The following is a 13305-nucleotide window of genomic DNA, read 5'->3' on the forward strand; positions in this document are numbered from 1 at the left end:
CAGGAGATAGAGAACAAGACTCCAGCGCCACGCAGATTGCAAAAAAATAAATCACATCAAAGAAACAGTCACACAAAGAGCTTTTGGTGAGGAAATGTGAGGAATGGAAAAGGAGGAGAGGAGAAGCAGGGAAGAGAAAGAAGAAGGAAATGGAGGGCCAGAGGGAAATAAGGAAACTGAGGTTGAGATGTATGAGAAGAAGGGAAAGACAACAGAAGGATAGAGGTAGTGGGGTGGGAAGAAGTGATGAAAATAGGAGATGGGCGAGGAAAAATGACAGGGTGGGAGGCCAGAAAAGAGTGAATTCGAGAGAAGAAGATTAGGTGGAAACAAGGGAGGGTTGAGTAATGAAGAAAGAAAGTGAGAATAATTGAAATGAGCGAAGAGGAGAAAAAAGGAACAGAGGAAGGGAAGGAAAGATAAGAAGTGAAACTGAGACAGAGGAAAACAACGGAAGTAAAGCAGGATAGCAAAGTGCAAGAAAAAAAAGAGGAGAGAGGAAAGTGAATTGAGGAAAACACAGATGTCCAGAGAGCAGGACACTGAGGAGAGATAACACCAGAGGTAAATAGAGCATGCTGAGTTAGATAGAAAAGTGGAAAGCAAAGGAGAGGAAATTACAGGAAAGGAACGTAGAGGAAAAAGAAAAAAGAAATGAAAGGAAAGTAGAGTAAAGGAAAGGACGCCAGAGGAAAATGGAGGAAAGTAGAAGATTTTAAAGGAAAATAGAAGTAACAAGGGGAGAGAAAGCAAAATAACTGAAAGGGAAGGAATACAGTGGAGGATAATACGAAAAGGAGAATAAGAGGCACAGGAAGTTGTAGAAACTGATGGATATGATGAGCAGTTCTGTTTGCTAGGAAAACCGGAGAGGAGACTAAACAGACAGTCAGGGGGATTACAGCGATCAGTTGTCACGGTGAGGACAGTGACACAGAAGCAGAAAAGCAGGACCGCTTGATGCAGAGAGAGGAAGAGGCAGTGTCCCTGATTTGTCTTTATCTGCCTTAGAAACACAGATTTCCAGAATGATAAATAGCTAACTCACAATAAACACAGAGGAGACCTCAGCCTCTCCACTGCGGCCTCTCCACACCTCTTCCATCACCATGAAACTCACTCGAAAGGAGAGTCGACTGAAAAACGCCCCTTTCACACTGACACCGACAGTAAACCTGCACATACTCCACGACATCTGCACATCACGAAGCTGCAACATAGACGTGAAAAACCATGTTCTCGTGTCTTTTCCCCCGAAGGAGACAAGGAGGAGCAGAAGTTGGTTCGAGCTGTAGAGGCTGCACGACACACAGGAGCTTATCGAATGGGGAATGACAGGCCACATAATTGTGTCTGTCAAACACGTCATGTACTCTCAGTTTACATGACACGGAGGGCTGCGAGGGCTGGATACGCCACAAGGTGTCTTTGTGTTTGATGAAAGGTTGGCGTCCCCTCGCATCCAACCGCAACGCCGTCACTGTCACATTGTCCATTGGTGTAGATATATGGCAATACTGTTTATCTGTCAGCTATTCCAAAACAGAGGGAGTGGGGGCCGGGGCTTAGGGTGCCTCGTTGGGAAAAGCAAATACAGGTTTCCATGCGACGCAGTGTTGGACTAACATGTGCCTGTTTACGGGTAGTTACAGAGACCGTGGGCAGACACGGAGGCAGGACGGACACTCAGAATTAGAATTCACACAGGACTTACATTGTCTGTTCTGAGCTTCTTGGCAGGGCAGCCTCCATCCACAGGATGTAGCATGTAATACAGCCGCACTTTGTTGGCGTGTTTCCGACTCTGCAGGAGAGAAACGGAGGAAAACAAACATTAGTGGAGCAGAAATAATGGTTTTATTTCCATTTTCACATGTTCTCCTCAGGTGCGGCAGATGCATACGGGAAGAATATTGGAGTTTGTGATGTCTTTTACCTCTATATTAGAAAGTTTTATGGAATTAATTTCTTTGTTAAGCCTTATCTTAAAAGAGTAACAGGTCTTTTCCTCTGACACAGTATTCTTTACAATCTTTCCATGACATACTTGACGAACCAGCAGTTGACTGCACATCCAATAACAGAAAATACCACCACAAAGTTGCCTTGTTGGCAGGTTGGGACGTACAAGGTGAGATACACAAATACTAATAAATACTGCATTTTCTAACAGCTCTAATTTCCTTTGCATTGCAGTGACTAAGATTCATGTGGCAATTAACATCAGTGTTTTTGCTGAATCATTGTGCAAGGGAATCATCAGGTATCATCTGTGTCAATAAAATATATTCACAACACACATTCAAGTTAGAGTTGTTTAAAACACTGAAACTAAATAGAATTTCTTAAACTTTCTAATTACTATTATTAGTAACACCGCACCAAAAACCAACATTAAGACTATGTGACAATGAGGGGAAAGATTTCAGTGATCTGAATCTGCAGCTCTCCCTGGATTTATGGAGTTTTATAGTGAGTTTCAGCTCAGCGTTAAGCTATTCAGAGCACAACTTTATTGGCCTGGTTCACTGTCACCACATATAGCATAATTTTTTGCCGTAGCAGCAAAGTCTTACTTTATATTATCCTGCTTAACACTAAAAGCAGACAGATGGAGTTAGAGAGAATTTGGGGAACTTAGTGGAGCACTTAGCAGCTGGACAAGCCAGATATTTCCCTCAGGAGCAGGTGGAGACCAAAATCAGAGCTCAAAGAGCATAAATATCAGCCTGAAATTAATCAGCGGGACGCAAACTGTGAATGAATGGTAAACAGCTGACATTGTTTTCTTTTGCAACTTGTTTTAAGTATATCCCTATATATACATATATATATAAGTTGAAGGATATATATATTAATTGATTCTGAGTCACGCAACCATGAAATACAAGGACATATTCTAATTGTACCAGCAAACTTCATCACTCTCCCTTTTCAGTTTTTCTCCATTAATATTCCTCAAAGGACGTTTTAAGAAGCCAATGTGGTCTATTTTATTTAATTATTATTATCCAGGGCTATTTAATACATTGGTTAGAAAAAAAATGGAACAGATTATAGATCACTGACCAGTGTATTGATGTGAGGTGCAGAAATGAGTTTCAACAAGAAAAGAGAAGAGATGTCTGACTTTCCCTATATAAACACAAGTTAGCAGTTTATGAAAGAGTTATAGAAATTATTTCACTCAAAATACTAATCATGAGAGAAAACTAAATCATTGGGATACCCATGTCCTCAAACACGGGTATCTGAATTTAAATACAGAGGCCCAATAAATGGACCAGACCAAGAGCAGCATCAGCGCGGGGGAAACAGTGTTGTTATTATTGTGTTATTTCACCAAAATATTTTCAAAGGCCTTCATCAGCTAGTACATTACATTATGTTTTGTCCTGAACCCAGTCCTGTTCCAAAGGGTCCATCTAAGCTCTGTGCCAGGTAGAGTTCCCAACAAAAGCTGGTGAGGGCTGTCTAAGAAGGTGCATGCTGCTCCCTGACAGGAATCCGATCGATAAGTAGTGCTTGAAGAAGGCTTGAGTTAATCTGAGGCTGCATCTGCTCCACCACCGAAGAGTTAATACAGTAGTTCCTGTACAAAGGAGGTAAGGTGCAGCTTGGACAGGTAGCCTCCGTCAGGCAGGAGGCCAGCCACTGGTTATCTTCATAAGAGCCATCAGACAAACCCATCCTGGTTGCTCAGGGGTGAGAGGCAGGCTGCAGGAATCTATTTGTCCTGCCTGTCTGGTTTCCTGACAGATATAAAGTAGCTCTGTAATTTCTTTGTGGGGGGAAAAGCATGAAGGACACACGTAAATTTGCGAAGCGCACTTTTCATTAAATCTGTTCTGATTGGATCACCTCCTTTCCAAAAAAAGAAAGGCAGTGTTTTCAAAAAAAGAGGGAAATGGAGATAACACTTTGTTCAAATGGACAAGAACAAAGCCCATATGCCATTATGTAAAAACACTATTATTGTTACTCATTTATTTGGGGAAAGTGGGGTTCTATTCATATTGTATTACTGTTTAAATATAACATCCACTGCAGCAGCAGCAGAGATATTTCAAAGTCAGTGAAGAAAATGTGAAAGCATTTGAAATGTAGATTTTTTTCTCCATCTCAGCAGTAAATAACCAGCAGAGTAAAATACATCACATGACTTTTTTATACAATCGCACAATCAGCCTTTGAACTGTTCAAACTGTGGCTTCCTCTGCTAAAAATATGATCAATATCTCTATGGGTATAAGGGATGGTCTTTATGAGGAAAATACTATTGCACATTTTCCATTCGTGCAGCACCGGAACAAAACAATCAACTGGAGTTTGACATCAATCTCCAGTGAGGTCACTGCAGATAGCTTCCACATCACACAGGCATTATCTGTGCAGCAGGCTGGGCTGTGATTCACCCCCTGAAATCATTTCAGGATCGTGATTTTTCCAAGCTGCAATCAATCGCACTTCTGGTGTTCAGGTGCATTATTTGTTATGGCACCCCAAAGTGTCTTTTCTCCCCTCTGATGTAAGATCTCTTCTTTGCAGCAGAGGTGTGTTTCTGCAGCGCAAACACTTCCAGCTCTGATCTGGAGGGACAGCCTCCATTTCACTAGATTAAGACATTCCAGAAGTGAGGCTACACTCTGTACACCATGTTTGCATGCTGTCTTCATTTTAATCTTAATTGCATGTAATTTCTTTATTTTCAGAACCACCTAATTACCAAGTAGGACGTGCTGTATGCAAGTATTGCTCCTGCACTCTGCCTTGCATCAAGTTAATAAACATTAGAAACCACAGTCTGGTATTGTAGGTATGCTGTAATGAAAATAAATGATCTGATATTTTGGGAATTTATTTTTTTTTCTCCAGGGCCTGGAAACATGGGGAGCCATCCAGCGCTTCTAACACTCACTAATTGATAAGATAAAACTAATGAATGAACATAAAAGATTGTGTTGTGTAGCAGATCTTTTTTCTTGGCTGGCAATAGAGACTCACTTGCTCCATGTCGAGACCCAGTCCTGCACATAAATCCTGTAAATCACAAGGTCCAAAGAGCACTTTGGTTTTGGTCCAGATAACTCAGTGAGCTGTTGAGCTGCCGGTCGGCAGATCATGTTATCAACCTGTTTCCACTTTGGTTTCAGATGCATGTCAACCGGCTGAATAACTCAAAATAGCAAACTACTCCTTTAGAGTATATTCCACCATCTCTTTTTCAGGGATTTCTAACAATTAAAGGCTGATGTTAATAGCCCACAAAGCAAACCTATGCTATCTACATTATTCAATAGCTGAGAATAAAAAAAAATTCTCCCTTTGATTAACACAGCGGCGGGATACGTTCTTCAAGTACCCGGTTACCTTCACAATACTATGGATTATACTGTTTAGCAGTTACCAGTTAAAACCACAAATGTCAACAGGACGACCTGACCTGCAACAAGACTAGACTAAATACTTTTCATTCATTTTTTAAAAACAATACCAACTCACCCCCTAGTTTGTTGTGGTCACTGTCAGCTTGTGTGTTTGTGAAGTGTGTCAAGGTTGCTAGGTAATTTGAGTCAATGAAAATACAAAACAACCTAATTGGTACACAATGTGAGACTGTAGCTGACCAATGGCAGACTATCATCTGAAAACAAGAGATATTGTTTTCATCTGACAATGTGTGACTGAAAATAAACCCAACAAAAAAGTAGAAATGAAAAAGAAGCCATGACGAGCATGGTCCATAACTGGTTCATTTGAAATGTTGATGAAAGTGTGATTAGGAAAGCTGATGCCATTCATGTGGGAGTTTTTATCTTGGCTCTACTTTCTGCCGGCAGGTCCCTGGTTTCCTCCTCCCTCATACTTTACTAAATGTTAAATCTGTACAGTTGCAAGCATTTTTCAAACCTGCAAGAAGAGCAGGGAACTGTAGAGATGTAACGGAGCTCAGTGTGCATGTTTTACATATGTGAGGAAAGCTGGAGTAACATTCATACTCCCTTCCGCCTCTCACCCCAACCATGGACTGTTTACTCTCCACCGTGGCACCCGCTCTGGAGCACGCTACCGCAGCCTCCCAGCCAGAACCAACAGGACTGCTAACTGCTTTTCCCCTCAGCTGTCAGACTTTTAACAAAGAAGTCTGTGCTGTCTCACACTGACTAGCCCATCCTGTCGCTCCTGTTATAATCAATTAATCAAACTGTATTTGTATAGCCCATATTCATAAATAACAATTTGTTGCATGGGCTTTAAGAAGGTGTGACATCCTCTGTCCTTAACCCTGAACAAGAGTGAGGAAATACTCCAAAAAAAAAGAACGTAGAAACCTCAGAGAGAGCCACATGCGAGGGATCCCTCTCCCAGGACAGACAGGAGTGCAATAGATGCCACGTGTAAAAAAAAAAAAAAAAGAAAGATGTTGTAATCATAGTCCACAATCATGATCCACTGCTGCCATCCGGATCCATCAACTCCCACCTCGATCGTGGTTCACCACTATCACATGCCAACACGATACAGGATCCGCCAGTATTATCACGATCAAATGAAAATTTGTATTACTGGTCTTAGAATAATTGGCTGTGCATATGAACATAGTGAATATACCTCTTAGTGTATGTTTTATTACTTCCACTGCACATATATTACCTCTCAATTGCCTCCCCATATTTAACTGTTCCCATATCCAACCCATTCCTTCTTAACTGCTCCCATAACTTATCCTTCCCATATCTTAACCTTCCCATAGCACCTCTTTATATACTGTTATATACGTTGTATATCATACATGTATATAATTGCTGATTGCCCTTCTGGTTAGACCCACCTTAATCCGTTGCATCGTGCCTGTGCTGTGTAATGACAATAAATTGAATATAATCTAATCTAATCTAATTAAAATAAACAGGCGGACATGCAGATGAGTTGACAAAGAAAGTGAAAGAAGATTGAAACAGATATGACCCAGAGCAGGAAGCAGGAAAAAAAAGGGAAAACAAAAGCAGGAATAAAACAAATGATCCCACAAGGAGTGGGGACAAAGGAGCTGGAATAAGTGATGACAAGAGGTGAATAGTAACATTAAGGAAAGTCTAAACCAGGTCTCAGGAGATGAAGGGGAGGAACAGGGGATGGAGAGATGGGAGGATGAGGGAAAAGCAATGCAGACTGGGACAGTTTGAGTGAAACCTAATGGAGAATTCCACAATATTTTTTAAAGTTTCAAAATTATTTTCCATATGTTAGTCCATACTGCATGGCTTCTTCAATGAGCTGAGCAGCCAGGGTGCAGGGTACTATTTGGGGACAAATGCTTTAGTCACTCATATAAAACTCATCTTCAGAGGTATAAATAATAAGTGAGGGAGACATCATAGGGAATAAATGAGTGCACACTCTTATCTAAACAGCTGCCTGCTCCAGACTGAACTTGCATATAGGTCATTGATGAGATGCAGCCCCTTGATTCTTCTTAACAAATATGACCCCTACAAGTACTGGACTTTAGCTGCAAGGGTTATGATTACAATCACATGGAGTTTGCATGATCTCCCCGTGTCTGTGTGGGTTTTGTATGTGTACACCATCTTCTTCCCACAGTCCAAAAACATTCAGGCTGGGGCTAGGTGAATTGTCTCTGTATGTTGGCCCTGGGATATGCTAGCAATGTACGCTGCCTCTTGGCCAATGTCAGATGAGATTGGCTCAAGCTCCCCTTGCAACTCTCAGTGGATAAGCAGTAGATGATTGATGGATAGATGGATGGATGGATGGTGCTGGTCCCCCAATCAGGAGGTCAGCGGTTGGATTCTTAGTCTTCCCTATCTGCTTGCAGAAGTGTCCTTGGGCAATATAGTGAACCTCTAAATGACCCCTCATAGATGTTGAATGCACTAAGTGTAAGACGCTTTGGATAAAAGACTCTGCAAAATTACATGTAATTAATGGTTAAAATCATCAAACAAAGCAGCCTGTAGATATTTTGACATTTGACAAGTGCACAATGCCCTATTGACTTAAGGCATACCCTTGTAGATAAGTGTGAACACAATGTCCTAGCAGACATATCTGCATTAAGACGCAACAATAGTTTAAACTGTTCTATTTAAACTATCTTTTTTCTTCACAAAGTACCGCTGCCAGAGCCAGAGCTTTTAACTCCGCTTTTTGTTGTGCACAATCACACAGATTCTTGTTGGTATGATATGATGTTAATTTAAAGGACAACACAAGAGGCCCCCTGAGCTGTATACAGAGCCTAACAACATGTGACAGAGGGCGGATGTTAACCCCCCCTCCCCCTGTCCCCTGACCCTCCACATCAGACACTAGAGCCACGAAGCCACACCTCCTACAGTCGATGCTCCCTCATTAGCTGTGAGAGGCTGTATTTAATTCTTAAAAAATACCAACCACCTACTATATGGCTCACTCCTGGCAATTTTACTAAATAAAAACATTGTCTGATTGGGGTATATCCACTATGCTTGCATGGTATGCATTGTCCCTCACTGTGTCAGAGACAAACCTTGTCATGGCAAATAAGACAAACCTAAAGATAACGCAGGCATAGATCATTATCTCTTTAAAAAGGAAACACCATTCACCGGACAAATAAATCAAATAGTTCATCTGTTAAGAGATTGTGAGAAACCATGGTGGGTTTGCCTGGCGATATATAAGATCAAATCCAGGGCCTGTGCTGCAGCAAACAGGAGTCTTATCAGCCCAGTTAACAGGGTTTCTTATCAGGTCACAGACGCCTGGTGCAGAACAAAGAAACAGCCAACAATCCAGTCAGGTGGTTGAAAAACTGCCCATTAAAACTGACTGCTCAAAATCATTCACTGTAAATGTCCTGATAATGTGGTTTAGCATCATTTATTTAAATCTCTACCTGCAGAGTGTGATGTCCATTTTTCTGTTTAATAAATGATGTTGGCAGCATCCGCTGTTTACTGAGCATTAGCTGAACAACAATTTGTTTGACTATGCAGTCGCTGAACACTGTTGTGAAGGTCGACCATGTAAAAATACACTCCTGCAGTCGGTTTCACTGTCATGCAGAAACTTTAGTTTCTGTGAATGTGTCTGAAAACTGCTGTGAACCTGATCCACATCTGCCACTGCAGAGAGTCTTTGATTGACATATCAATCTGAAATACAAATGCTGATATGCAAATGAGACCAGGTGCTGCTGCAGAGGGTCAAACTTTCAAATGTCCAGAGACCAATACTGCTGGGTGTCACTTTTAAGCCTCTTGTGAAATTAAAACAAATCTGCTGGTCTTACGCCAACGCGTAAGAGTTTGACAAGATAACAGTGTCCTCAGAATGTGAAAGTCAAGGTCAATATATTGCCATTATCAGAATATGTGTTTGTGTGTGTGTTTGAGTGAGTGAGAGTGAAAGAGATAGATAGAAAGAAAGAGAGCAAGAGAGATGAGTCAAAAGTCAAGGTCAACAAAAATATAATTGTTTTCTAAATAATTCTGCAAAAATTAAGGTAAAAGGGTAAATATGAAGCCAATCTGAAGCGTATTTAGACATTTTTTACACTTCTCATGCTGTCCTACGATGAGTGACATTATGAAGAAAAAGTGTAGCATAAACTGAAATGCTCTGTATCAGACTAGTTGACTTATTAGAGACAAACCTAACTCTGGACTCTGAACAGAGAGGTCATTATCTTTCCCGACTCGGCTACAGGGTGAGTTAATGGGTGAGCAACATACATACTGTTTGTGTGCAGAGAGAAATGTTGAACGTGCAGGTTAAATGAATCCAATACACCTCTTCTCCAATAGTGACAGTTTTATTGAAATTTTTTGAAACATAATTAGTTCACAAAAGAGCCCACTGCTCTCCTAATGGTAAACGTCACAGAACACTGCGTTTCTTACTCAAAGGGAGGTGAGGTGATTTTAATCAGTGACTATGAATAATAATCACATTATACTAGAGAAACAATCCTCATATTCTAAAGTGGATTTCCAACTGTGAACGGTTCTTCTACTGCCTTTATCAGCTCAGTGTGACATTTAACCCCCGTACATAAAAATATACAGTTGTTTCAGATTTAAGAAATATATATATATATATAAAATATGTTGTTAACAAAATGTAGCATAGTCTATTGGGGAACCAATACTCAGATAGAAAAACAGTAAAGCTTCAACTTCCAGAAGATCAAGATGTGTATCAAATGGCAGCAGCAGTCTATGGGCTTATCGTGCAGAATATCCATGTCTATTACAGACCACAATATGGGTAAGTTCTCAATAATAAAATGATGATGGCAACACATATGTTGATTGGTTGACACACTGCTCAGGATAGAATGAACAACTGCTGCAGCAGATGAAATTTTGGCTCCTGATGCTTCACAGCTCGGGCCATTAATGGGCTATCTGATCTCCATTAGTGCTGCGTTTATAGTTATTATCCATTACTCTACAAATCAAAGCGTATCAAATAGCTAGTTTCATTCAGCCTTCTGCCCTCAATCCAAATATCCAATCTAAATGTCATATATGACAAACAAAGCATCAAAGCCTCACGTGTCAAAAACTGAGAATCATGTATTTGGCCATTTGGTTGAGTTGATCGAAAATAGCTGAAGATGACTACTTGTTGTGGCCCTCATCTTGACATTAGCAAACCTTTTGTATCACAAATATCAGGAAAGCAGACCCTTAATTGCACAAAACAAACGTAGTTGTGATGAAAAGAGTTTTTTTAATTGTCTCAAGTAAGTAAGATTTTGAACATATTCAGTAAAACCCCTCATTCCATGTTGCCTGCTGGGCCTTGAAGGACTAGGCCAGCACCATTGGTACTGTCTCCACTCACCACAGCACTAAGTGCCTCAGGTTGATGCCTGTTGTACAGTGGAGGCTCCTCGCTACCTTCCTGGTAATTTCTGGAGCCTTTTACCCAAACACAGCCCTGAGTGTTTTGTGATGTGCACTAGACCAGCAGCTGAGTGCTGGCAGCCTCACTGAGCCCTCTAATTATAGAAAGACAGATAGAAGTGATTGTGACAGAGGTCAGGTAAACTCAGAGAGGCTCAGGACCCAGCCTATCCTGTGTCTCTTAGCTTGGTTTAGACAGAGGTTTTCTGTGCTTACCCGTTAGCCAAGGGCTCTGCACTGTAACTGACTGTTGTTGTCCCCTCCACTATATGGAGCCCTGGAAGAAGTACTGAAGTCCATTCTTACAGGCATTATCTCCTGAGTCATCACCGGTTTACATCATTACAGCAGCCTAATGCTGACTTCTTGTGTCAGGGTACTACAGTGTGTTTTCCTGAAAATACCTCTAAGGAGTCCTGCAGAAAATGAAACAAAGTTTTTCCAAAGCTTTTCAAAATAAAGCAGCAGAGAAACAAGGCTGGTTCAGCTGTTGCCCAACATTATGAGTTTTCGAAGAACATGTACCTGATGAAACCCGTCAGAAAGCTGTTATTGATTTCAAGTTAATTGGCTTTTTCTGAATACAGTTGTAATGATAAACAGTCTTTATAGAACAGGTCTCCCTAGAGAAATTTGAATAAAGGTTAATGAGAGGAGGCTCAAATTGTGACATGGACTGCATCTATTGAACCATCACTCAATCAATGCTTCTTCTTATAGAATATATCGATATTTTCTAATCTTCAGTTTCCATGTTGAGTTTGTTTGTCATACTGTATCCACTGTTGTTTTTTTATATATACGTGAATACGATTTTTTTTTTTTTCTTGCTGTTGCAATGGGTCGATGGCAATTTTCTTCACCCCTCAACTACTGGAAACATTTCTATAAACAATAGATATAAGAGCATCCTATCAGCATCAGCAGTGCTATATTTTTATAGCTGATTAGTAAATGTTAGGTTGCTACACGATAAGCCATTTTGGAAAACATTATCTGCTCTACGCCAACATGGTGGCATTGTCACAACAAGTATGCTGAGAGTCTTTAGCAACAGCTAAATAGAGCTGTCAGCATGGCTGCAGACACTTAGGACATACACAAATAGACACGACAAACAATTGTTTTTCTTTGCAACTTTTGTGATCATAGTCATCAGCACAAACCAGACCCTTTCTTAGTGGTAGGAATATTAGCAGTAAGAATCAGTAATGACAAAACATGTGAACTCTGAAACAGAAACATTAGGAGAGAAGTTGAGGTGAGAAAAAAATGTGTAGGCATCACCGCTATTATGCCAGTTTTAGATATAAAGGTTCAGTGTGTTCTTACACACACACACACACACACACACACACACACACACACACACACACACACACACACACACACACAGGTCTCTGGTTCGTCTCTGGTTCGACTCCAAGGAGAAACAACAAAAAGACGAACCAGAAATCCAAGAGGATTCTCCCTACCCTGTGTAGTGCCCCTGAGCAAGGCACCTTACTCCCCCAACATCTGCTCCCTGTGCGCCGTACATGGCTGCTCACTGCTCTGTGTGTCCTGCACCAGATGTTTTTTTTTACAGTTGCCCAGACTGGACCAACTAAATATATTTGGAGTTTTGACGACAACTGAAGGCTACCACTCTTTCATGTTCGAAAGTGGAGGGTGAGGTGAGGGGTATTCAGCAGCAACACTAAACACTGAACCTTTAATAGCGGATGATGGAGCAGCAGCTGCTGGAAAATTGGCAGAGCTGGTTGTGGCCATTGAAAACAATTGGGTTATAACTATGAATGTGCATTCTGCACTTTCTAATTGAACTGTCGCACTGGCAATTGGAAGCAGAAAATACCTCCCATAAAGTATCCACAAAGTTTTGACTATCATTGGCACGAAGGTAGAGTACCATAGGATTCTCATGTGGGAACTCCGGTGCCCGTGACAGTTAACTACGTATATGTTCAGCAATCACATTATTCAACCATCATAAACAGGCCAGGCATACTTCAGTCCTCAGCATAGTGGAAAGCTTGTTAACTGTTTTTTATTTAGAAACAGCAACATGTTCACTTGCTGTGGTGACAATCTGTTAACTGTTAAAGCCATGGCAGAGAGAACCCTCTCAGATGGTATCAACTGCCCAGGATTTCTCAACAACATTAGACACCACTGCTTTGACACAAACTAAAACACAAAATACCATACAGATTAGAATGGAAAAACTTTATATTAACCAATATGCTAAAAAGGAAGTAGTTGATCGTTAATATGTGTTCACTAATATGCAATTTTACAATTCGAAGTTAACACAGAGACTTGCATTGGGAATAACAATGTTCATATGCAGCGACAACATAATTCAAGGAGGTAAAAAGCCGCT

General features: G+C 40.8%; 1 protein-coding gene across 1 annotated transcript in view; it reads right to left on the minus strand.

The window, feature by feature from the left end:
* The window catches only part of zmat4a (zinc finger, matrin-type 4a), a 140793-nt gene that overhangs the window by 93231 nt on the left and 34257 nt on the right, over positions 1-13305 (minus strand). Inside the window, exon 3 of the mRNA XM_062384781.1 lies at positions 1715-1804. Within this exon, the coding sequence (XP_062240765.1) occupies positions 1715-1804 (90 nt within the window). The remainder of the gene's footprint in view (positions 1-1714; positions 1805-13305) is intronic.

This window comes from Platichthys flesus, chromosome 3 (genome assembly GCF_949316205.1).
Source record: "Platichthys flesus chromosome 3, fPlaFle2.1, whole genome shotgun sequence".
NCBI classification, from domain to species: domain Eukaryota; kingdom Metazoa; phylum Chordata; class Actinopteri; order Pleuronectiformes; family Pleuronectidae; genus Platichthys; species Platichthys flesus.